The 27,248-nt window shown below is 41.5% G+C and overlaps 1 protein-coding gene and 1 long non-coding RNA gene across 5 annotated transcripts in view; one reads left to right on the plus strand and one right to left on the minus strand.

The window, feature by feature from the left end:
• Positions 1-27,248, plus strand: part of dnah5l (dynein, axonemal, heavy chain 5 like) — a 384,422-nt gene that overhangs the window by 341,580 nt on the left and 15,594 nt on the right. For all 4 annotated transcript variants that reach the window (XM_048552307.2, XM_048552297.2, XM_048552277.2 and 1 more), the window contains 2 exons: positions 16,107-16,315; positions 23,297-23,518. In XM_048552307.2, coding sequence (XP_048408264.2) covers positions 16,107-16,315; positions 23,297-23,518 — 431 coding nt within the window. The remainder of the gene's footprint in view (positions 1-16,106; positions 16,316-23,296; positions 23,519-27,248) is intronic.
• The window catches only part of LOC125462357 (uncharacterized), a 50,414-nt gene that overhangs the window by 3,756 nt on the left and 19,410 nt on the right, over positions 1-27,248 (minus strand). The window contains exon 3 of the long non-coding RNA XR_009442778.1: positions 16,258-16,329. This is a non-coding gene — a long non-coding RNA (uncharacterized LOC125462357). The remainder of the gene's footprint in view (positions 1-16,257; positions 16,330-27,248) is intronic.

A 27,248-nucleotide genomic window follows, 5' to 3' on the forward strand; every position in this document is an offset into this window, starting at 1 on the left:
GTTTGAGGTGCTGCATTTTGGAACGGCAAATCAGGGCAGGACTTATACACTTATTTGTAAGGCCCTGGGAGTGTTGCTGAACAAAGAGACCTTGGAGTACAGGCTCAGTGATAATGGGAACTGCAGATGCTGGAGAATCCACTGATTGAAGGGTCTAGGCCCGAAACGTCAGCTTTTGTGCTCCTGATATGCTGCTTGGCCTGCTGTGTTCATCCAGCTCCACACTTTGTTGTCTTGGAGTACAGGCTCATAGTTCTTTGAATTTGGAGTCACAGATGGGCATGATAGTGAAGAAAGTGTTTGATACGCTTGCCTTTATTGGTCAGTGCATTAAGTATAAGAGTTGGGAGGTCGTGTTGTGGCTGTACAGGGCATTGGTTAGGGCACTTTTGGAATACTGCATTCAATCCTGTTCTATCTGCTATAGGAAGGATGCTGTGAAACTTGAAAGGGTTCAGAAAAGATTTACAAGGATGTTGCTAGAGTTGGAGCGTTTGAACTGTAGGGAGAGTTTGAGTAGGCTGGGGCTATTTTCCCTGGAGCAGCAGAGGCTGAGGGGTGACCTAATAGAGGTTTATAAAATTATGAGGAGCATGAATAGGGTAAATAGACAAGGTATTTTGCCTGGGGTGGGTGAGTCCAAAACTAGAGGGTTGAAGGCAAGAAGGCAAAACTTTAAAGGGACGTAAGGGGCAACTTGTTTACGCAGTCGGTGGTGCATGTATGGAAATGAACTGCCAGAAAAAGTGTTGGAGGCTGGAACAATTACAACATTTAAAAGGCATCTGGATGGATATACGAATAGGAAAGGTTTACAGGGATATGGGCCAAATGCTGGCAAATGGGATTAGATTAATTTAGGATATCTGGTCAGCATGAACAAGTTGGACCGAAGGGTTTATTTCCTTGCTGTACAACTCTATGACTCTACTGCTCAGCATATTTCAAACTTGGTTCCAATTTTCTAATAACTTAACATGATGATAGGAAATTGGTGATTAGAAGCATCATATTTCTGGTTTAAACAAGTGTTGGGATTTGATTTTGATTGGATTTAAATTATTTGGCACGGTGGCTCAGTGGTTAGCACTGCAGCCTCACAGCACCAGGGACCCAGGTTCGATCCCATCCGTGGGCGACTGTCTGTATGGAGTTTGCACATTCTCCCCGTGTCTGCATGGGTTTCCTCCGGGTGCTCCGGTTTTCTCCCACAGTCCACAGGCTAGGTGGATTGGCCATGGGAAATTGCCCATAGTGTTCAGAGTTGTATGGGTTATAGGGGGATGGATCTGGGTGGGATGCTTCAAGGGGCAGTGTGGACTTGTTTGGCTGAAGGGCCTGTTTCCACACTGTAGGGAATCTAATCTAATCTAATCTAATCTATTGTTGTCACATGTACCCAAGCACAGTGAAAAACTTTGTTTTGCGAGCAGTACGAGCACATCATGACAAACAAGGACATACAGATATCATCAGAGATAGAAAGGACTGCAGATGCTGGAGTCAAAGATAGCACAGTGTGGAGCTGGAGGAACACAACAGGCCACGCAGCACAAGAGGGGCAGGTTGGTTGATGCTTCGGGGTGGAACTCTTCTACAGAAATGGGGAGGGGGAAGAGAGTTCCGAAATAAATAAAGAGAGGAGAGGTGGGGCTGTGGAAGGTAGATGGGATGGTGATAAGTGAGTGCAGATAGGGAATGGTGGGGATTGGTCAGTGAGGTGGAAGGAGCGGATAGGTGGGAGAGAAGATGGACAGGTCAAGGAGGTGGGGATGAAAGGGAAGGTTGGTCATGGGATGAGGACAGAGATGAGGGGTTTTTGAAACTGGTAAAGTCCACGTTTAGGCCTTTGGGCTGTAGGCTCCCAAGGTGGACTGTGAGGTGCTGTTCCTCCAATTTGCGGGTGGCATCATTGTGACACTGGAGGCTGCCCAGGATGGACATGTCACCCGGGTGTGGGATGGGTGTTAAAATGGCTCGCGACTGGAAGGTGTTGTCATTTGTCGTGTACTGAGCGTAGATGCTCTGCAAAATAGTCTCCGAGCCTCCGCTTGGTCCCACCCAATGTAGAGGAGGCCACATTGAGAGTAGTGGATGCAATAGGCCACTTTGATAGATGTGCAAGTGAACCCCTGTCTAATATGGAAGGCTTGTCTTTTGTCTTGGATGGAGGTGGCGGGGGTGGGAGGTGTAGGGACAAGTGTAGCAGCTCCTGCAGTTGCAGGGAAAGGTGCCGGGGGTGGTGGGAAGTGTGGAGTGGATGAGGGAGTCACAGAGAGAGTGGTTCCTACAAAAGGCAGATGGGGGGAGGAGAGAAATAGATGTTTGGTTGTGGTGTTGGATTGTCAGTGGTGGGAACAGCAGAGAATGATACTTTGGATGCAAAGGTTGGTGCGGTGATATGTGTGGACAAGGGTGATTCTGTCTTTGTTTCTGTTGGGGAGAGGGGATGTGAAGGTAGAGGTATCGGAAACGTATGAAACTGAGGCTATTTTGATGTGTTTGAGGCTATTTTCAATCACTGGAGGGGACAAGTTGTGGCCCTGGAAATACGACGACAATTGGGATGTTTGGGAGTGGAACGCCCCATCTTGGAGCAGACGTGGTGGAGGCAGAGGAATTGGCAGTAGGGGATCACATTCTTGCAGGAAGGTGGGTGAGAGAAAGTGTAGTCTATGTGTCTAGAGTCGGTGGGATTGAAATAGATATCAGTTTCGAGTTGGCCACCAGAGATGGAAGACAGAAAGGTCCAGGTGAATTTGAGGTTGGGGTGAAAGGTGTTAGTGAAGTGGATGAACTGTTCGTGCTCCTCATGCAAGCGCAAGGCAGCGCTGATACAGTCATCGATGTAGCGGAGGAAGAAGTGGTGGATAGTGCCAGTGTAGCAGTGGAAGACGGACTGTTCCATGTATCCTACAAAGTGGCAGGCACAGCTTGGGCCCATGTGGGTTCCCATGGCCACCCCCTTAGTCTTAGGAAGTGGGCGGAGTTCAAGGAGAAGTTGTTCATCCAGGTAAGCGGATGAGGGAATCGGTGGAGGGGGCCTGGTTGGATCTCCAGGTGAAGAAGAAGCGGAGGGCTTTTAGGCCATCTGCATGGGGAATGCAAGTATACAGGGACTGGATGTCCATGGTGAAGATGAGGTGTTGGGGCCAGGGAATTGGAAGTCTTGGAGGAGCTGGAGGGCTTGGCTGGTGTCCCGGACATAGGTGGGGAGTTCTTAGACTTGGAGGAGAAAATGGAGTCGAGATAAGTTTGGTGGGGCAGGAGCAGGCAGAGACAATGGGTCTGCCAGGATGGTTGGGTTTGTGGATTTTGGGAAGGGGATAGAAATGGGCGTTGCGGTGATGGTGAGCGATGAAGTTGAAGGCTATGGGTGGGAGGTCATGATGAGGTGATAATGTTGTGGATGGCCTGGGAGATGATGGTTTGGTGGTCAGGGGTGGGGTCATGATTGAGGGACAGTAGGAGGAGGTGTCAGAGATCTGGTGTTTGGCCTTGGCTTTGTAAAGGTCCATGCGCCATACCACTACTGCACCCCCTTTATATGCTGGTTTGATAGTGAGGTTAGCGTTGTAGCAGATGGCTATGTGTTCCATGGGGGAGAGGTTGGAGTGAGTGAGAGGGGCAGAGAGGTCGAGGCGATCAATGTCATGATGGCAGTGGCCTTGGGGTGGTGTCCAGGAGGATGGGGTGTGTGTGGAGGGAGGGTTAGACTCTTCTGGTCATGAACCATTTTAACTGCCACTCCCACTCCCACTCCCTGGGTGACATGTCCATCCTGGGCCTCCTCCAGTGTCAAATTGACGCTACCCACAAACAGGAGGAGCAGCACCTCATATTCCACCTTTGGAGACTACAGCTCAATGGCCTAAATATAGATTTTACCAGTTTTGAAATCTCCCCAGCTTGGCCTCATCCCATGGCCAACCCTCCCTCTTATCCCTGCCTCCTTGAGCTGACACAACTGACAACAACCCACCTCACTGACCAATCCCCGCCACTGCCTACCTGCACTCACCTATCACCATCCCACCTACATTCCCCAGCTCCAACGGTCGTCTCTCTATTTATTTCTGAGCCTCCTTCCCCCTCCCCCATCTCTGAACAAGTGCCCTGACTCGAAAGCACATACACAGATTAATAGTATACTTCAACAGAGCGAGATGTATCAGATTACAGCTGCACTTTGTGCACAAAAGCAAGGTTAATATTAGATTTGAAGTTAGAGTCCATTCAGCAGTCTCATAACAGCAGGGAAGAAGCTGTTCTTGAACCTGTTGGTGCATGGCTTCACACTTCTATATCTTTTGTCTGATGGAAAATGTTGGAAGAGAGTAATGCCAAAGGAGTAATGATGTCACCACCAGTAGAGTAATTGGTGACTATTTTACAATTGTTGAAATTTACCAAGGAAACACAATGAGCCGTGTCAGTACAAAATACCATTCTCTTTTCACATGGTCAAACTGGCACACATGTTTAAGTGAATAACAAATGGAAATGCTCCAAGGTAATCATTTGTGTAGATATCTGAGATTTGAAAGATTAATTTAAATAAATAACAGCGTGATAGAACACATAAGAATAGATTGAAGGGAATGTGTGTATTATGAAAAGGGGTTTCTTTCATGATAAGTCAATGGAATTGTGCAATTGGATGAAATGCAAATCAAGAAACATCAAATACCTGAAGAAAAGCACTACTACAGGTTTATGAACAGATATCCCATTCAAACAGACAAAATAGACATCAGAGATGATTAAAATAATAAAAGCCATATTAAACAAAACAAAAATATTCTGTGATTTCTGGGAATCATGAACCTGTTCAGTGAGTGGAAGTGATTAGCACAGTATGTTAAAACTCAAGGGTCACCTAGGCATAAGTCACATCTCAAAATAACAATGAATAGTCCTATTTGAAATTACATCATCAGGAATTGAGAGATTGGGCAGACCAACACAATGTAAGTTTGTGCTATCTAAGTAAAAATTGCAGCTGTGATGGGAGATGGTCCACCAAATTAGGATCCCCAGGATCTTGTTATAATTGACAACAACTACCAAATGATTTAATTCCACTAGCATGCTCACAAGTATTCTAATGCTTAAAGGGTTGGTACCACTGATACCCTTTCCATGTGATTGGCTGCAATGTTAATTTAATACAACAAAAATAATTTTAAAATTATGTCAGAGGGGTCATATTAGTTGAAAATTAAAGCAAACAAAGACACATAACCACGAGTCAAAGAATACATTATATAAAACAATAACATGCTATTATATTTTTTAAGGTGCAAACAGGTGAAAGCATTCAGACTTACAGACTTAAAAGATAGGATGCTAACTTAGATAGACATTGAAACTATGAGATTGTTGAAAGCCAACTATTTTAAATAGGTCAGTTTTGTTCTGGGCCTACTCAATGCAAAATGAAATGTCTCAACTTAAAGAGGTGGCATTAGTAGACTTTGAAGGTGGTCTTGATTCAATGCAAGCAACTATAATAAAATTAAACTCATGGATTACCTCAGATGAAATCAAAACAAAAATTCCATACAGTGCTCACTTGTCACAAGGGTATCTATTGAGATAAGAGAAAGGGTGGTGTTCATATTTCAAGGCCACTCGAGTATGAATCAGACCTTGAAATAACACATTCGAGGCTGTAATTGAAAAGGATGCTGCAGCGATCAATGATCATGTCTCAAAACAGTCAATCAGTGTGAAATGGTTAGAAAAGCTTTACAGAAAAACAAGCAGAATAATGGCAATAGAATTTGTTCTGAATAGCTCAAGGAAATACACTTGCTGCACATGGAGGCAAGAACATTGAGGATGGATATCATTCAAGTCTTTAAAGGTATAAAAAAGGTTATAATTAAATATTTACATTGAATAATGAACATAATATAGGCTACATAATATAATGAATACAGAGAGTTAATTCCAGAAAAGATAGTTGATTTAGTACAAATTGATACCTTGAAAATGGGGCTAGTCATTGTGTGTTAATAAAATGAACAACACGCTGTAACAGATAATGTTGTTGCTTGATGACTCCAGGAGAAACAAGGGAAATAATTATGTTCCTTGAAATAGACATTAATGGGGGACGGGGGAATGAAGTTTGTGAAAAAAATAAATTTACATTGAGTTCCATTTGCAAATGCATATTTCTCAATGCTGATTTTATATTCATGGCATTTGGCAGGCATATTACCATAAATGCAAACAACTCTACACATATACAGGTCAAACATTCTTCTTGCTTCAACAATAAGCACTCCAGCCTTGACTTTTCTTGAGGTTGGCCTGGTTTTATCACAATTTGCTTGAAAGTGGGCCAAACTAGTGTAAAGGATTGAGGAACCTCAGTTGAAAATTATGTTCAGTGCAAATAATTTCCAGAATCTTTTATGCTGGTTTGAAAACATTCAGCTGGAAGTGGGCCCCAATACAAAAGTGGTCCCAGTCTCAGATAAATTTAACTGTCAGTGCAAATTCTGCTAATTCAGCCTTTTTTAATTCTTCAACAGGACTCTTCTGTAAAATTCATTTATGGGGTATGAGAAGTAATGGTGTAGTCAGCAAATAATGCTCATTGCCTATCTCAACATTTTTTTTACTTGAGCCAGGGGTGAGCCACCACTTTGAACTGCTACAACCCATGACGTTAAGGTGCACTCAGTGTTCCTCACATGGAATTACCAGTATATTGACCCAGAGATGGTGAAGAAATTGTGAAATGCTTTCAAGTAAGGTCAGTGAGGGTAACTTGCAGGTGGTGGTTTTCCCACGTGCCCGCTGTCCTTATTCTTCTGGGTGATAGAGGTAATAGATGTGAGAATCACTATCAAAGGAGCCCAATGGCAGAGTGGTATTATCGCTGGACTCTTAATCCAGAGACTCAGATACTGTTTTGGGGACCCAAGTTCAAATCCCACCACAGCAATAAAATACCTGGAATTAAGAATCTGATGATGAGCATGAATCCATTGTCAATTGTTGGAAAAACCCATCTGGTTCACTAATGTCCTCTAGGGAAGGAAACTGCCATCCTTACCTGGACGGGCCTACACATGACTCCAGACCCACAGCTATGAGGTTAACTCTTAACTGCACTCTGGGCAATTAGGGATGGGCAATAAATGCTGCCGAGCCAGTGACACCCTCATCCAATGAATGAATAAGGGAAAAACAATACAAGTTCTTCCAGTGCATCTTGTAGATGGTGCATACTGCTGCCACAATGTGATAGTGGAGGAGAAAGTGAATGTTTAATGCTTATGCCTTTTATTGTTTCACTTTTTTAAAGCAGTGATAATTGGCTGGATTGAATTTGCATCACTATTTGTGGAAAGGATAATTTTCTACATAAAAAAGTTGGTACCATTCTTGTCACTGTGCTGGAAGAATATGATTACACTAGTTCTAAAGCACAAATCCTCAATTAAAGTTTTTGAGAAGATTTGTAGCTCTGGTTGTGGATGAGATTGTAGACTTGCTTGCAGAGCTGGTGTATTTGGTTGCAGACAGTTCATCACCCTGCAAGGTAACATTGTCAGCACGCCTCTGGTGAAGCGGTGGTGTTCTGTCCCATTTGTTATTTATATGCCTTGGTTTGCTGCGATGGTTAGCATTACTTTCGGTTCTGTTTTTAGTGGTTTGCATATCGGTCCAGTTCAATGTGTTTGTTGAGGGAGTTCCGGTAGGAATGCCAGGCCTCCAGCAATTCCCTGGCAAGTCTCTGTTTGGCTTGTGCTATTATGGATGTGTTGTCCCAGTCGAATTTGTGACCTTCTTTGTCTGTGTGTATTGAGACCAGTGAGAATCGGTCTTGTCTCTTGGTGACTAGTTGGTGTTGTGTATCGTTATTGTCAGTTTTCTTCCAGTTTAGCCGGTGTGGTGTTTTTTACAATTCTTACATGGTATTTTGCATATTACATTAGTTTCATTGGTTGTGGGTATGGAATCGTTTACATTAGATGTTGCAGGGTGGTTGTTGGTTGGTGGGCCACCCTGCTACCTAGCAGTCTGAGTAGTCTTGTGGTCATCTCTGGAATGTCTCTGATGTACAGTAGGGTGACTAGTATGTCTGGCCATGTTGTGTCTTCTGGTTGTGGTCTGTCCCGTAGTTAATGGCGGATTGTGCTTTTCAGGTATCAATTCCTCTTAAAAACTCCATATAAGTGCTCCTGTTCTGCTTTGCGCAATTCTGGCTTACTGCTGTGTGTTGTGGATCATTTGAGCAATGTCCTGATGCAGCTCCATTTATCAACAAACACATTGAACTGGATCCAGTAGACACACCACTGAACAACAGAACCGGAAGTGATGCCAACCACCCCAACAAACCGAGACGTACAAATAACAAGCAGGACAGAACACCAACACTTCACTGGAGGCACACAGATGATGTTACCTAGCAGTGTGACAAAACATCTGCAACCAAACGCACTGGCTCAGCGAGCAAGTCTGCAACCACAAACCCTCATTACTACAGCTTTGATATTGTCAACAATCATGGCCATGGCTCTATCCAAAGCGCTGGCATTTCTTGACATCACTTAGATAGTTTACAATTAGTTGAAATTATGATACTTGAGACTTACGGTGCCAAAATTAAACTTTCATTCAGCACTACTGGCCAAAGATAGTTGCAAATGCATCAAACTTGCCTTTTGCACTGATGTCTGAATTCCCCATTATTCAGAATGGGGAGCTTTATCCTCTAATTTAAATGTCCATCTCATTCCTGACAGACTGTAGCAGGACTGCAAAATTTTGATTTAATCCATTGATCATAGGATCATGTTGCTCTGTCAATAGCATGGGGTTAGCCCTGTTGTATTTCCATCAGGTTGGCATCTGATTTTGTGTGTGCCTGGCACTGCTCTTAGCCTGCTCTCCTACACTGAACTGAATTGAATCATCTATTGTCATGTTTATTGAATGTAAAAATACAGTGAAAAGTGTACACCTTCGCCGTACATACGTGGTGCCATTCACCACTGAGAATACCTGAGAATAAGATACGAAAAAAGAAATAACTTAAGAGAGTCCAACTTTCCTTTCCACTGCTGCAGTCTGCTCCAGGCTTTCCAGCCCTCACCAAGCCTCCACCAGAGTCCCACTCTTGGCTGCCTCGCCGGCCTGCTCTCGCTGGCCCACTCTCGCTGGCCCACTCTTGCTCTGTCAACTTCACTCCAGTCCACGCTTGATTGGCGATAATAAGGTGTGGAGCTGGATGAACACAGCAGGCCAAGCAGCATCATAGGAGCAGGAAGGCTGACGTTTCTGGCCTAGAGCCTGCCATTGCTGCAGGAGACAGCCCACGTGTTTAGCTCCCACCGTGTAGTTCCTGGCTGTGACCTGGCTCCTTAGGTAGGTAGTTAAAAGGTGTGGTGGTGTGGGGATAGAATTATTATAGAGGGAGAGAGATGAAGGGAGAAGAAAAAGTAAGGACAAAGAAAGAAAGAAAGAGAAGGAGAACTGGCGAGTAGAGAGGAACTCTGAATGGAGCAACTTAACTTGCTGCCATCTTGCCAGAAATAATTTGAATATTGAACAAGGATGGATCCCCTGATTTAATGATGATGGTAAAGTTACTGATATGCCAGGCCATGAGGCTGTAGGTTGTGGAAGAATGCAATTATGCTACTCACAGAGCCGCAATGCTGTTCAGTTTTCAGCTGCTGGATCTATTCTGACACTATCAGATTTGACATGATGGTAGTGCTAAATAACATGATAGAAGGTGTCCTTAGTATGAAAATGCATTTTCATCTCCACATCTCTCTGGTGGCTCTCTCTATCAATAATGTCATGGGCCTCCTTGTTGGGTCTCTTGTCAACTTGCTAAAGTCCAGCCTGTCAGATAAGCAAATTTCCTCATTTACTGAATACTGTGCACTGAAACTTGTAAATGTTATTGTGTAATTTTTAAAACGTCTTTTCAGTTATTTAAAATTAGGAAACTCATCAACGATGGATTAGACATTTTTACTAAAATTGCTTGTTTTTTAGTTATATTGATAAAACTGCATCAGTCTACTAGGATAACAAAGTGTGGAGCTGGATGAAGTACAAAATGCTGCTTGGCCTGCTCTGTTCATCCAGCTCCACACTTTGTTATCTCGGATTCTCCAGCATCTGCTGTTCCAATTGTCTACTACTCCACATTAAAGTTTAGAGTTGGCTCACAGAATAGTAGGAAGCAATTTTGCCCATCGTGTTGCAGCTGGCTCACTATTAGCATAAGTCTGCTTGCCTTACAGCCCATCTTTTCCCTGCAGTCCTGCAATTCTTTACCCTTCGGATAATCATCCTGTTCCTTAAAGTCTCCAATAAATGCCCAGGCCATGTTTTCCAGAACCTATTTAGTCATTGCCTCCAGTTCTTCTACCAATCACTTTAAATTAATGTTTGTTGATTCTTGATCTTTTTGTCAGTGTGAGCAGTTTTTGTGATTCTTTCAAGAACACCTGTGATGTTGAACACAATTTATAGATAATCATTTTTTAAATGTGCTCAGTTGTACTAGTTCAAGGACAATTTTCCGTTTGTAACTATACAACTGAGTTTCAGTGGAAGCTTGAACCACAAAAACAATTTGGAAACTAGTGCAGTTTTGAGTACATTTGTGCCCAGGTTGCTACTGCATCCAAAGCAGAAACTTTACCATTGTAACTTGTGCAATTGTTGCTCAGAACATCGAACAACTATATCATTGTGAGTTCAGAATTACTTCTCAATCCACTGTACACTAAAAGAGGTAGCTTCTCATCTTCAGCAGCTGGGTAATAATTGAAAAAAATGATGACAAATTGTACAATCCACTTGATATTCTTCATAGTGATTTCAACAGATAAGATATTGGATGTGTCCTATAATGGACAGGATCTCTGCTCCATCAGATTGCTATGCATGAGGCAAATATGTAAACCAACACCAGTCTTTTGAAAAGCTCAGCAAAATAATTCAAATTAACACAGATCTTTTAACATACTTATTGTCTGTTTTGTAGATAGAGTATGATATTTAAAATAGTGAAATACTAGTTACTTTTCCACATTAGCAACAATTTATGAGTGCCATAATCAATTTGAAGAAAAATCATTAGATTCAAAAACAAAATTCTTAGAATGATTTCACCGAGATTAAACTTAAAGGCTTCAAAATCATGATGCGGAAAACTAACATATAAAATATTTAACGTTAATTTCCAGACATCCTAATTGCTATTTAGCAGAAGCTGTATTCTTAAAATGAAAATGTCAGTACAATTCATATTGCTTTATCAGCTTCAGATATTTGGCATAAAGCCATTAAGACTGATTTTGAAAAAGCTACAAATGCCAGTCATAAATTCTTGGTCAACATCTAATATATTTGATGCAATTAATACTGATAAAAAACAGAATGAATAATCACGAGAAATGTGATCTAACCCTGTAGCCTCATACATTTCGCAACTGGTTTTACTCATGAACACATTATGCTATAGAAGAGAAACTTTATGAGAGTCGAAAGCTGGGAGGTGATGGTGTTGTGATATTTTCAATGGGCTAGTAATCCAGAAGTCTAGGTAATATCCTAGGGACATGGGTTTTAATCCTACCGTGGCAGATGATGGAATATGAATTAAATGTTAGAAAGGTAAATTGAATCAAGAGTCCAATGATATTGATTATCAGAAAATTAAATAAGGAATACTGCTGTCTTTATTTGGTATGCCCTACATGTGACTCCAGACCATGCGACTCTTAACTGCCCTCAGAAACGGCCTAGTAATCTATTCAGTTGTATCAACTGCTAAAAAGGAAAAACAGAATGAAAACAGACCTGGCATTAACTAAAGCAGTGGAAATGATGAAGATAAACACAGCCCTGTCTATCCTGCAGAGTTCTCCTAACTCACATGTGGGGTTAGTTCTAGAATTGGAAGACCTGATGCAAAGGCCCTTGAGACCATTGAGCCTGTGGCGATTTACTTAGATTAATCCTACTTTCCAGTCTATGGTCTATAATCCTAAACGTTATGGCATTTAAGTGCTCGTCCATGTACTTTTTAAAGGTTGTGACGTTTCCTGCTTCAATTACCCTCCCAGGCAGTGCATCCCAGATTCCTCAAATACCTCCACAAGTCCTGCCCTTCACCTTAAAATTTGCCCCCTTGTTATTGACCCTTCAACAAAGGGGAACAGCTATTTCTTATCCAACCTGCCCATTCCCTTCATGACCTTATACACCTCAATCAGGTATCCTCTTCAACTTAATAAAAACCGAAAGAGACATGGATGCTGCAAATCAGAAACAGAAACAGAAGTTGCTGGAAAAGCTCAGCAGGTCTGGCAATATCTGTGGAGAGAAATCACTGTTAATGTTTTGGGTTTGCTGGTTGTGTGTATGGGGTCATTTACATTTGTCGGTAGCAGTTGCAGGGTGACTGTTGGTTTGTGGGCTAGCCTGATACCTAGGGGTCTGAGTAGTCTTGTGGTCGTCGCTGATATGTCTGTGATGTATGATGGGGTGACTAGTGTATCCAGCCATGTTGTGTCTTGTTTTGGTCTGTCAAGGAGGTAATGGTGAATTGTGCTTTTTGGTTATCAATTCCTTTTAAAAACTCCATGTAAGCGCTTCTGTTCTTCTTCGTGCAATTCTGGATTGCAGCTGTGTGTTTTGCTCATTTGAATAACGTCCTGCCGCAGCTCTGTTTATGGGCGTTGTGGTGGTTGCTGGTGTAATTAAGTATCTGGTCTGGATGGGTAGTCTTTCTGAATACACTAGCCTGGAGTTCCACATTATTCTTACATTCTACCATTACAACCAGGAAAGGTAGTTGGGTTTTTTTTTCTTCTTTGGTGAATTTTATTCCCGTGAGGATGTTGTAAATGTGTTGGGTGAGGTCATCTATTCTTGTGCACTTAATAATCACAAAGGTGTCATCTACATAACAGACTCAGAATTTGGGTAACAAAGTGTGAAGCTGGATGAACAAAGCAGGCCAAGCAGCATCTCAGGAGCACAAAAGCTGACGTTTCGGGCCTAGACCTGCTGTGTTCATCCAGCTTCACACTTTGTTATCTTGGATTCTCCAGCATCTGCAGTTCCCATTATCACTCATCAGAATTTGGGTTGTCTAGTGGGGAGCGCTGTTTGTTCTAACCTTTGCATTACTGCCTCTGCAATCATCCCCGATACTGGGGATCCCATTGGTGTTCTGTCGATTTGTTTGAATAATGTCGCTGAAGGTGAAGTGAGTTGTGAGGCACAGATCCAGCAGCTTCAGGTTGCTGTCCTTGTTGATGCTGTTGGTGTCATAGGGTGCCTGCCCTCCTGATTCATCCAGCAGTGTGGCAATTGTCTCTTTAGCTAGGTCAACGTTTATGAATGTAAATAGTGCTGCTACATTGAAAGATATCATTATCTTGTCCTCTTCTAGCCTGGTGTCCTTGATGATGTTGAGGAATTCTTAGGAGGAGTGGACAGAATAGGCAATGTTATCTACTAAGTATTTCAGTTTCTGTTGTAGTTTTTTTGGCTAATCTGTGTGTTGGCATGCCTGGTAGTGAAACAGTGGACCTGAGCAGGACTCCTGCCTTGTGCACCTTGTGGGGTCCATAGAAGCGGGGTGTGTTGGATCCATCTGGCTTCATATTTTTGTAGTCTGTCTTGCTGATATTTTCTGAGTTGTGTAATTTCTTCTTGGTTGTTATAGTCCACTTCCCTAACTGTGGTGCTGGTTCTATTGCCATCTGTTGGTAGGTGTCAGAATCTGCTAGTAGTGCATTAGCTTTCTCGATTTTTGGGCTCTGTCAAGGATTACTGTCATAGGTCTTTTTTCCGCTGGTAAGAGTACAATGTTTTTGTCTTTCTTGATCCTTTCTAGGGATTTCTTCTCTTCTGTGCTAAATGTGTTCCACTTACCTTTTCTGCTCAGTATTGGGACTATTGTCTGTCTGATGGTCAGTTGTACTTCCTCTGTCAGTCCGTTAGACTTTGGTGCAGATTCCAGTGCAGCCAGGAAGTCAGTTTTTTGGTGTCTCTCAGTTATAATTCAGTCCTTGCGCTAGGACAGTTTTCTTAGTGTCTGTAATTAGTTGGTCTGAGATGTTCTTGATCCATGTTTCTGTGTTCTCCATGCCATTGACGTGGGTGATTTTGGACAGTTTTTCTTGTAGGCCTATTCTTTTCTTTGTCCTGGTCTTTTGTTGCTGTATGTTGATGGCTTGTTCCAGTGTGGCTGTCCATTCTTGGTCGGTTGTGTCGGAGTACAAAGTTTTTTTGGTGCGCAATTTCCCATCCATTAACTCCATCTTGACATCCCGGTGCCTAAGGTAGGCAATCAACATAATCAAAGACCCTTCCCATCCCGGTTATACTCCCTTCCCCCTCTTCCGTTGGGAAGAACATACATACAAAGAGATTCATGAACAGCTTCTACCCTGCTGGTATCAGACTTTTGAACAGATCTCTCAAATATTAATTTTGATCTCTCTCTTTCTGCACCTTCTCTGCAGCTATAACACGGTATTCTGCTCTCTGTTCTGCTACCCTGATACACTTTGTACAGTACAATCTGCCCGTGTAGCACGCAAAACAACACTTTTCACAACGTCTTGGTACATGTGACAACAGTAAATCAATCAAATCCAGGCTTGACCAGGTTGACAAGTGGTAAGTAACATTCACGCTACACAAATGCCAGGCAATGGCCATTTCCAAAAGAGACAATCTAACCATTGTCACTTGACATTCAATGGTATTACCATCATTGAATCCCCCACTATCAACATCCTTAGGGTTACCATTGACTAGAAACTCAACCGGACTCGCAACATAAACACAGTGGCTACAAGAATAGGTCAGAGGCTAGCAATACTGCAGTAAGTGACTCACCTCCTAATTTCCCAAAATCTATCCACCATCTATAAGGCATAAGTCAGGAGTGTGATGGAATACTCCCCATTTAACTGCATTGGTGCAGCTTCAACAACACTCAAGAAGCCTGATACCATCCAGAACAAAACAGCTCACTTGATTAGCATAACATCCACAAGCATCCATTCTCTCAACCCAGTAGCAACTGTGGTGTCCTATCTACAAGGTGCACTGCAGAAATTCACCAAAGCTGCTTAGACAGCACCTTTAAAACTCGCAACCACTCATATTTACAAAGACAACAGCAGCAGATCAATGGGAGCACCACAAACTCTAGACACCTCTGCAAACCACTCAACAGCCTAACTTTGAAACATATTGCTGTTAAATCTGTGTTGCTGGGTCAAAATTCTGGAATTTCCCATAATGACTTTGTGGGTCTCCCATAGAATGTGGACTGCAGCAGTTCAAGAAGGCAGTTCCTCACCATGTTCTCAAAGACAATTAGGGATTAGCAGTGGTAGTAGGAACTGTAGATGCTGGATAATCTGAGATAACAAGGTGTAGAGCTAGAAGAACACAGCAGGCCAAGCAGTATCAGAGGAGCAAGAAGGCTGAGGTTACGGGCCTAGACCCTTCTTCAGAAATGCATTTCTGAGGAAGGGTCTTGGCCCAAAACATCAGCATTCCTGCTCCTCTGATGCTGCTTGACCTGCTGTGTTGTTCCAGCTCTACGCCTTGTTATATCAGGGATGATCAGTAATTGCTGGCCCAGGCTGTGATGCCCATATCCCGCAAGTGAATCTAAAACTGAAGTTGAAATGGGTTGAAATAAAGAATACATTTAAATTGGCATGGATTTGGACTGGTTTATTTCCTTTCTCCATAGTTTCTATCAATGAAATGTTCCCAATCCAGTAAATAAATGATAAGATGTTAAATGCACACAACATTGAGGTTCTTCAAATATGCTTGCAGCCAGGGGACAGAATATTTTCTGTCAACGAACCTTATATGGCTGGCTTGCTGCATGGAGATTACCATCAATTCTGATGGATTACAGATGAAGATGATTAACAAAACAGAAAAAATACTCCTTGAAAAATTGGCCTCAGTGAAAATAATTTTTCCAAAACACAGTGACTGAACAATTGCATCAGAATCTCATTACTGTGTTTTCCCGGACTAACTCTTCTTTTTGTTCTTTTATTCAGGAACAATTATAATGTCAGAGGACCTGAGGGATGCTCTTGATAACATGTACGATGCTCGGATTCCAAAGATCTGGTTCAAAATTTCCTGGGAGTCTGCTACTCTCGGATTCTGGTTTACAGAGCTGCTTGAAAGAAACCAACAATTCCAAACCTGGATTTTTGATGGAAGACCAAACCAGTTCTGGATGACAGGATTCTTTAATCCTCAGGTTAGAAGGATACTCTGAAAAATATGTAAAAGAATCTTGCAGGTGAAATCTAGTTTAAAAAGTAATACTAGGAAATTAACATACTGGCCACACTGGAGCTTCTTTCTGAGGTATGCTAGACCAATCAGATTATTGTGGACTATTTGCAAGTTTTACTAGTCTTTCCTTCAGTGATAGCACTAAACTCATAACTGTGCTTATTAATAGTTGTTAAATCACATAATTGCCTTAATTTTATTGTTTTAGGAATGTTAAGGTATCTTCATTTATTTTACATTACTATTAATAAGGCTGTGATGAATTAGTATAAACACTTCAGGATTTTCTGGAAACAATTGAAATATATATTTTTAAAACTGTTAACCTGTTCTGAAATTTTACATTTTCTGATGGTGAGAAAATGCAAATCACTTTTTATAGTTTTGTAAATGCTAAAAGTATCCAAGGTAAACATCAATTTTGATCGTTGTCAACAAACTATACTGCAATAATTTATTTTCCAAATGAAAACCGAAAGAACTGTGCATGCTGTAAATCCAGAACAAAAAAAAGAACAGACGTTACTGGAAAAGCTCAGCAGATCTGGCAGCAGCTGTGAAAAAAAATCAGAGTTAATGTTTTGGGTCCAGTGATTCTTCCTCAGAACTGGTTCCTCAGAAGAGTTCTGAGCAAGGGTCACCAGATCCGAAACATTAACTCTGACTTTTTCTTCACAGATGCTGCCAGACCTGCTGAGCATTTTCAGCAGCTTCTGAATTTGTTTTCCAAGTTTTGTTTTATTTTATTGTTCTCCCGTTGTGTAGGCTTCTCAGTCTCTTGTAGACCTTTGCTTTACGATTGATCATTCTTAGAATTATTTAGGTTACTGCCTTCATCAATTCCACAATCAAGAACATCAAAATCTCCTGTCAATTCCTAATCACTGTCCTCTTAAGGCCTATGTTAGATCTCATTGTTTTCAATGAGAGTCCGATGCCAGTGGTAGGCTTCAGGTAACTGTTATTGCAGCTGTACTTTCAGTATAGCTTCATTTCTCCAGAGCACAAGGCAAACAAAACATTTTGGAATGCCTTAACTTATACAGTTTAAACTTAGAGTGTACACACCTCCCCTTTGTTTACTATTGGTCAGCAGCGCTGAGTTATCCCTTTGTAACTGGATCTCTGTTGCAGCATCTTATACTGTGCATGCTTGTCTCAGCAATTTGGTTGACACAATTTAACTGTTGATAGTCTTTAACCCGAAGGAACTATTGCTGTGTTCAGCAATTTCAGTTTATTTCATGATATTCCCCAGACTCTCTCATCTCCTTTTTTGAGGCTTTTCAACAATGGATAATGTATTCAAATACATTCCTGCCCAGATATTTGCCAGCTGCACCGTGTTAACTGCCAATTACTTAGATACTTATCTATCACTTCAGAACTTTTAAAATTCTTTTATTAACCCCATTACAGGAAGTACAGAAGAATATTGATTTTTACTACGTTATATCAGTTCCACAATGATAAGTGGTTACACCTAATGTTAGAATTCTTTAGCTAGCAAGTTGTGTTTACCGTATTTGCTTGACACCCCATCTTTATCGTTGGGTGTCTTATAATGTGTTCATTCAACCCACCTTCCAATGTCTGTTCGTTTCTTCCTGTAATGATATGGGGCAGCTTTTGCTGTCTGAGACTGGTTTGCTCTTATAATTTTTATTTGAAATTTTTCTCTTAATGCTTTTTGTGATTGGTGAATCTATAATACTTCAGAATCTATAACTATGATTATCTAAAGAATCTTAACTAAAACCTATTTTTAGCATTATACAGATTGATTAAGTAATTCAAGAGCACTGATTATTGTGAAATGTTCTTATCTATGTTTTTTGCATAAATAACTGCAGCTGCACATTCTACCTCTTGTTCAGACTTGAGTCTACAGAGCTACTATTGTTCTACTTGTAAAGACTTCATTAAGCAAATACTTTTTCCAAGCTCCCTAAACTACTGTCAGCCATGTTTTGCTGCATTAGCTGTGGGCAGCTGTCTGCCATTTTGTTCCGCACAGTGGTGGGCATCCCTATCAGCCCATTTTGTACTTAAACTGTCACAATAATGTAGACTTGCCATTGATCTGAATTTAAACCTGGACTGTCTACACTTGGCCTCAATATTCCCTCGCAATTTGTCTGCCCACATTTGGGAGAGCGCCTGGCTCTTGAATCTGATCTTTAAAAATGGCTGCCCAGACACATCTTAGGCAGGGTCTTTAGCCAACAGCTTCCAAACCCGTGATCACTTCCATCTAGAAGAACAGAGGCAGCAGTTATGTAGGAACACCACACTTGCAAGTTCCCCTCCAAGCCACTCACCATCCTGCCTTGGAAATATGTCACACTTCCTTCACTGTCATTTGGTCAAAAGCATGGAATTCCCTCTCTCAGGGCATTGTGGGTGTACCTGCATGAAATAAACTGCAGCAGTTCAAGGAATGGCTCACCACCATCTTCTCAAAGACAACTAGGTACGGGCAATAAATGCTGGCCTAGCCAGCAACTCCCACGCTCCAAGAATGAATAAAAGAACAATGCTGGATATTTTTTTCATTGGATGTGGAGAGGTTCAATAGGTTGGATTGGAAACTGGGGCAGACAGCACTGGAAGAAGTGAGGAAGCTGTTGAGTGTGGAAGAGGACTGATAGTAGGCCTGCCTTGATGATTTTACACCGTCTCCACAATATAAATCTGGATAATAAACCATGAAACATTGCTCCAGCCCTCACCTTTCAACTCATATGTATTCCTGATGCATGCTGAGCAACGTATCGATAGTTTTGGAACTTTATTGCCATTCCTTCAGTGTTACTAGGTTAAAATTCTGGAACTTAATTCCTAATAGCCCTGGCAGTCCCTACATCCCACAGACTGCAGTGGCGCCAGAAGACAATTGACCACCAAATTTTCAAAGACAATTAGAGCTGGCCAAAACAGACTGACCTCCCATTTCTCACAGTTTGAGGGCAGTGGGTGGATGCTTAAAGTCACATCCTGTGCTTTTCTCTCTGCAAGTTGGTAACAGGATAAAGGAACAGTAATACTTGGACATACAGTTCCTCCATGCTAAGTACACAAGTCAAAGTTCGGCTACATTTGCAATATTGCGTTCAATTCTGGTTGCCACAATATCAGAAGGATGTGCTGGCTTTGGAAGGGGTACAGAAAAGATTTGCCAGGATATTGCCTGGTATGGAGGACATTTGCTATGAGAAGACTTGGGTTGTTCTCACTGGAACGATGGAGGTTGAGGGGTGACCTGATAGAGTTCTACAAGATTATGAAGGGCATGGACAGACTGGTCAGTCAGAAGCTTTTTCCCAGAGTAGAAGAGTCAGTCACGAGGGGACATAGGTTTAAGGTGCGAGTGGTAAGGTTTAAAGGCGATGTACAAGGCAAGTTTTTTATGCAGGAGGTGGTGGGTGGCTGGAACTGGCTGCCAGGGGAGGTAGTGGAAGCAGATACTATAGTGACTTTTAAAGGGTGTCTTGACAAATACATGGATAGGATTGGAATGGAGGGATACGGTCTGCGGAAGGGTAGGGGTTTTAGTCATGACAGGTAGCATGTCGGTGCAGGCTTGGAGGGCTGAAGGGCCTGTTCCTGTACTGTACTTTTCTTTGTTCTTTGAATTGGACCTATATTGGAGATGGAGTTTGTTTGAGATCTGTATAGAGTGTCATAGCAAATTTGTTCACGTGGAAGTTTAGTGCATCAGGAAGAAGGTGAATCCATCTTCTACCTGTTTTATCACCTCAGCAAGTTTTCCTTCATCGTGTTCAAGCTAACAAAATTCAAATTCCTGTTATTTTATTCTGAATGTACAAACTATGTGTTAATTCAATAACCAAATAAATAAATCAAGTAAGAGATGGCAGCACTGGTGGTGATACAACATGTGACAATGTGTGAGATGCACTGCAGTAAGTGTGACAGCAATTTCCACAAGTTTGGCTCAGAGTTGCTGAGCTAGAGTCTGAATTACAAGATGGTGGATATACTGGTTATGATGTTATCAAAGTTCCTTAGACTCAGGAACAGTGCCATAAGGTTGAAAGTTGTCAAGTGTTGCACCACTTTTCAGAAAGGAGAGAGTGAGTAAAAAGGGTGCCTCAGGTCACTTAGGCTAATATCAATGTTTGGGAAAATGGTGGAATCTATTATTACAGGAGCCTTAACAATGAGCTTAGAAAAGCAAGTTATTATAAGAAAATCCTTTTTGACAAGTTTATTGAAGTTTTTGAGGATGTAATTAGTAAGGGAAGTAAAGGGAAAAATCAGTTGATGTAGATCTAGATTTCCAAAGGTATACAATGGGGTTCTGCACGAAAGAATAATAGGCAAGTTTGGAACCCATGGAATAGAGGACCATGTTATTTGCATAGATGGGTGATTGATTAACAGTCAAGAAACAGAGAGTGGGCATAGATGGGGCATTTTTAAGTTGGCAAGCAACAGTTAGTGGAGTCCAACAGGGTTTAGTGCTGGGGCCTCAGCTATTTACTGTCTATACTAATGGCTGAGTTGAACAGGCAGGAAGTAGTGCATCCACAACCAAAAACAGAAGTTGTTGGAAAAGCTCAGCAGGTGTGGGAACATCTGTGAAGAGAAATCAAAGTTAACATTTTGTGTTCAGTAACCCTTCTTTAGAACATTAACCCTGATTTCTCTTCACAGATGCTGCCAGACCTGCTGAGCTTTTCCAGCAACTGCTGGTTTTGTTTCTGATTTACAGCATGTGCAGTTCTTTTGGTTTTTATTTAGTATTTAACTCACTGCCACGTCTCTTCTAGCCATGACCACCTTGAAGAAGTTCTGCTCCTCTCTCCAATGGGATTTCCGTTCCAATCTTTTTTCTTGTCCACCGACATTAATTTCACTGTCAGTCCTGGTGTTTGACCAGGAAATTGCTAAAACTCATTTCCACAGCCAATCACATTCCTCAGTGACCACCTCTGGGTCACACTCACCCCATGTCGATTCCAACCGAACTTCATCTCTTGTGCTTTGAATCCACCTAGGATCACAGGCATCTCAGTGATGTTCAACATTTCACGGACAGCTGCTCTTGCCACATCCTGAGATCCACATTCAGTCCCATGAGGCATCACATGCACACCCTCAATCTCTCTCTCCAACAGCATTGCATCACGCTGGCTCAGGGATCTGAGGAAGGGTCACCAGACCCAAAACATTAGCTCTGATTTCTCTTCACGATGCTGCCTGACAAGCTGAGACTTCCAGCAACTTCTGTTTTTGTTTCTGATTGACAGCATCTGCAGTCCTTTCGGTTTTTAGTAATACATCCATGTTTGCTAGATTGAAAGGTAAACTGTGGGGACTATCCAAAGAGGCTGCAAAGAGAAATAAGCAGCTTAAGTGAGTGGGCTGCAGTATAGGAGATGGATTGTAATGTAGCGAATTGTGAAATTATTCAAGATAATAAAATGTGAGGCTGGATGAACACAGCAGGCCCAGCAGCATCTCAGGAGCACAAAAGCTGACGTTTCAGGCCTAGACCCTGATGAAGGGTCTAGGCCCGAAACGTCAGCTTTTGTGCTCTTGAGATGCTGCTGGGCCTGCTGTGTTCATCCAGCCTCACATTTTATTATCTTGGATTCTCCAGCATCTGCAGTTCCCATTATCACTGTGAAATTATTCAGTTTGTTTATAAGAGTAGAAAAGCAGGATTGTTCTTAGATGGTGTGAAACTTGTAGGTGTTGCTGTTTAAAGACACCGGTTGTTTCAACATCTGCAAAAGGTTAGCATGAGATACTGCAATCAGGTCGGAAGGCAAATGACATGTCGCCTTTATTGCAATGAGATTGGAATACTGGAATAGAGAAGCCGTCTTCAAATTGTGCAAGGTTTTGGTGAGATCACATCTGGAGTACTGTGTGCAGTTTTGATTTTCCTGTTTAAGGAAAGATATATTTACATTGGAGACAATACAATGATTGTTCACTAAACTGGTTCCTGGGATGAACAGTTATCCCATAAAGAGAAGCTGAGCAAACTGGGTCTATATTCTCTGGTGTTTAGAAGAATCAGAAGCAATCTAATTAAAGTATACAAGATTCTCAGCGGCCTTGATAGGCTGGACACTAAGCTTGTTTCTGCTGGTCATGAATCTGAAACAAAGTCCTAGAACAAAAGGAATGGATAATTTAGGATTGAGACGAGGAGAAATTAATTCACTCAAAGGGTTGTAAATCTTTGGAATTCTCTAGCCCAGAAGGTTATGGAGTCTCCATCACAGAATATATCTAAAGTTGGAAAAGATAGATTTTGATCTCTCAGGAAATTGTAAGATTTGGAGCAGTGGGTAAGGAATTACTGAAGGCCATCCTAATCATATAGAATAACAGAGTAGGGTCAACAATCTATATGACGTACTCCTGCTCCTGTTTCTTGTGTTCTTGTCACTGTCAAACAGAAAGACTTAACAGTGTTCTCTCTCGCCCTATTAGCAATGTAAGAATATAGGAACAGGAGTTGGCCATTAAGAAGGAAAAGCAAGATTTGTTTGTATTGCATCATTCACAATTAAAGAACATCCCAAAACACTTTATAGCTAATTAAGTACTTTTAAGTATATTAACTATTGTCCATAGGAATCCCAGCAGCCAATTTATACGCAACAAGCTCACAAAAACAGCAATGTGATAATGGCTATATCATCTGTTTTTGTGATGCCTGCTTGCTGCCTACATTGGGAATAAGGTGTTGGGTTAATCACATATTGCGATCTCTGCACATTTGGTTGAGGGTGGTGAATTTTGCAGCTTTTGATTTTGAAACATTATTTTCAATTGATCTGCAATGTTGACTCATAGGGGATTGACTGCTACATACATTGATCTGTGTTGCTGTTACTGCCACATCTGTTGTTTACAAAAATTGATCTATTGATTAAGACAAGGATATTTCTTTCCTCAGGGCTTTTTGACTGCGATGCGACAGGAAACCACACGTATGAATCTGAGCAAGGGCTGGGCACTGGACAGTGTCATCCTTTATAACGAAGTGACCAAGATGATGAAAGAAGATGTTAATTCATTCCCTCCTGCAGATGTTGGTGGTGTTTATGTTTATGGCCTGTTCTTGGAAGGAGGAGGCTGGGACAGAAGGAACACAAGGCTGATGGAGTCAACTCCAAAGGTAACACATGATATAAAGAAATGAAATATTTGGATTTATGGATGCTATTATAGCAATTTTAACCTGCAATAATTGGGTTGGTGGTCTTTAAAGAGCAGTAGCAGGGCCATATCAAGACTTAGCCCAGGAATAATGGAGCCACCTCAATCCTAAGAGGCTACCATGACACCCAACAGCAAGGCAACATATTCTTACCATTCAGGAAGTGGCTTGAAACAGTACAAGATTAGGATGTAGAATGCATAAAACATAAACCACCACTGGGCAGCACCGGGGTTAAAAGTGCTGAGCATTTATAGAGCAATAAACTGGTTTTAGTTTATTGCCATGTTTTTCAGAAGAGTCTCTCTTGTGCCAGATTAAGTGCCAGCAATTTTCTTTTTTCATCTTGTACTCCTAAAATTGTTACATCCCACCACTGGGGTGCTTTCAAAGCAACCTTTAGCATTAGTTTCACATTATCTTGTCAAATGTAAATTATAGTTAGGTACTTTGGCATTCCCTGCGGTGGGCTGTAATTTAATATTGAAGGAGCCACTTTACAAACCTCTTCTTTAATTCTCTTGCTGTTCTGGTGCAGTTTTATAATTTTGTTTTATGGTCAGCAAGTCTGAAAATTGGGGAAAAAAACGTGTATAACTGTTTGTCTGTAATAAGTATTGATTTGACCCAGATATAAACTATAAACTGCAAGCAGCATTCCCAAAAGCGGGCAAAATTCAGCCATGGAGAGAAACTTGGAAACAGTGTGAAGCACATCAATGATAATGGGAACTGCAGATGCTGTAGAATCCAAGATAACAAAGTGTGGAGCTGGATGAACACAGCAGGCCAAGCAGCTCCTGAGATGCTGCTTGGCCTGCTGTGTTCATCCAGCTCCTCACTTTGTTATCTTGAAGCACATCATCAGTTGTCCATCTCACACTTGAAGCTAGAGGCATCGACAAATATTGTCTCCCATGTACCTTTAATAGTTACTATTTGAATGCTATTTATCTTCAAAAATGTGAATGGGGTTAGTCATTCTTAGCCGGATTTTGCAAGAGTTTGAAGTACATCAGACTCTGAATGCCTTTTATTTGCAGGCAGATTGTTTATCAATGAATCTCTCACACAGGTTCTGGAATTTAGTCATGATGGCAGGGTTTGACTATGAACCCAAAAGCAGAGAGTTGATTTGGCTTTTCTGAGAATTTTGGCCACAGGTAATGATCTATTTAGGAAGTAGTAAGTTGCCTTTGTGGACTATGTCCTTGTAAGGGACAAGAACCGAATTCCAAGAGCTGTCAACAGCTCAACAATCCCATCAGCTCCTTTGGGTGTACTGATCATGGCTGGCACTTCACCTAGCTGAAAGGACACAAGGACGGATGTTGGCCTTACAATGATTTAAGCAGAGTTCAAGATCACTAGGGATAAACAGGTAGCGCCTGGTGAAAAGGTAAGTTGGTTAGTGATGGTAAAAATGTCTCTCACCTGAAGGGCAGCCATGATCACTCTTGCGCCCATCAGGGCCACAGTGTGTCTATTTAAGGTGTCCCTAACACCCTACACACATATATTAGCATGGGAGGCTACCAGAATTTGCCTAGCAACTCATTATATGGCAAATGACCCACCCTGTGGTAAAAAGACAGCAGATGATGCTTAGTTAGTCTTGAAAGTTGTTCAATTTGTTTCCATCTTTCCTTCCATTTGTGAAATGTTATGTTGGTAGGGAGGTGATGGGCACTCTAACCCCTGCTTTCCCTCAGCATTTTAAAGGTGCTACAGCCCCCCAGCCTATCTCAAAAGGCTAGAATTCAGCTCTCTAAAGGGTAATCCATGCAGGTGATAACTCACTTACAAGAGGCAGAGTGGATAACTATGAAAGGTGGCCGTTTCCCAACTTTTCATTACCTGTACTGCCTAATTTCATTTGCAGAAATGATCATTGAAGAGACTACCTCCATTTCTGTTGCTGAAAAGCATAGGAGACATAGTTTGCCGGTTAAGGGAATTATGATTCTATTCAAACCTCAAATAGTCTTGTGTAGCTAAGAAATCCTCATCATTTGGCCCATTTATGTATTTATATGAATATATTTATATTTTAAATGAAGAACAATAGTATTGTAAGACAGCAAGAAAGTCATATTTTTGTGCATAATATTTCACCTCTACCGATTTCAATTTAAGGAAATTTATTGCCTCCGACACTTTGTAACAAATTAACATAAAGTAACAGAAAAGCAGTCTGTATCCCTTTCATACAAATATCCATACCCTTTAAAATATTTGAAACATTAGATGGACTGGAGTTTTTAAATTATTAATGAGGTTATTGACAGCAATTATGACATCACATAGTGAAAGAGCCCTAGACTGGACTGAACATTCTGTGCTTCAGGTGTCATGTGAAAATCATTTTAATACCAATCCTGGATGATTTGTTATTACAAAAACAGATAGTACATGACTGATAAAAGCAGCAACTTATTGCCGAGCTCCTCCTACTCCTGACTTTTGGACTGATTCAGTCTTTATGCTGCAGCTGTACAAAACTTTGGTGCGGCCGCACTTGGAGTATTGCGTACAGTTCTGGTCACCGCATTATAAGGAGGATGTGGAAGCTTTGGAAAGGGTGCAGAGGAGATTTACTAGGATGTTGCCTGGTATGGAGGGAAGGTCTTACGAGGAAAGGCTGAGGGACTTGAGGCTGTTTTCATTAGAGAGAAGAAGGTTGAGAGGTGACTTAATTGAAACATATAAAATAATCAGAGGGTTAGATAGGGTGGATAGGGAGAGCCTTTTTCCTAGGATGGTGATGGCGAGCACGAGGGGGTATAGCTTTAAATTGAGGGGTGAAAGATATAGGACAGATGTCAGAGGTAGTTTCTTTACTCAGAGAGCATTAAGGGAATGGAACGCTTTGCCTGCAACGGTTGTAGATTCGCCAACTTTAAGTACATTTAAGTTGTCATTGGACAAGCATATGGACGTACATGGAATAGTGTAGGTTAGATGGGCTTGAGATCGGTATGACAAGTCAGCACAACATCAAGGGCTGAAGGGCCTGTACTGTGCTGTAATGTTCTATGTTCTATGTTCTGTATAGCTGAGACACTGACAGAGTACTGGCGAAAGGCCTCTCCTCTGCCAAGTGTGTGGAGAGGGATTCAGTTATTTAACCAACTTTACACCACCTACTACACATTGAGGAGAGACTATGTATATACTCAGACATTGCATTTAATCCATCCTGCAGCTCCTGTCAAAAACAAGCTGCTGGCGACATTACTTTTGCGATAGGAGGCTTTTTATCTTAATTCTTCTTAAGACGCAAACTTTCCTACCTCCAGATCCATAAGCTGTTTTTCAATGACTATTACATACTGGCAGGTTGTCATAAATATTATAACAAGGATAAAGGACCATAATCAATCTGATCATGCTCTGTGTCCTTCAAATCAGCTTAGCCTTCAAGTTAGGTATGGGTCGCTGGCTTGACTTGAGCTTGAAGGAAACTGCGTATAGTTAAAGTTCCGATGTTTAGTTCAAATCATTAATCTTTAGTCCAATTAATTTCCAACTTGGAAAGTGACCTAGACTTCTTGACAATGACATCTTTATTTGTATCTTTTCAAGCTGTATGAAGTATTGCTGAATTATGCACACTGATTTGTTTGAGGATTAGGGATTTTATAATTTTATGATTCTAATAGACCTCTAGACAGAAAAGTTTGGCGTA

Source organism: Stegostoma tigrinum, chromosome 2 (assembly GCF_030684315.1).
Source record: "Stegostoma tigrinum isolate sSteTig4 chromosome 2, sSteTig4.hap1, whole genome shotgun sequence".
Lineage (NCBI taxonomy): Eukaryota > Metazoa > Chordata > Chondrichthyes > Orectolobiformes > Stegostomatidae > Stegostoma > Stegostoma tigrinum.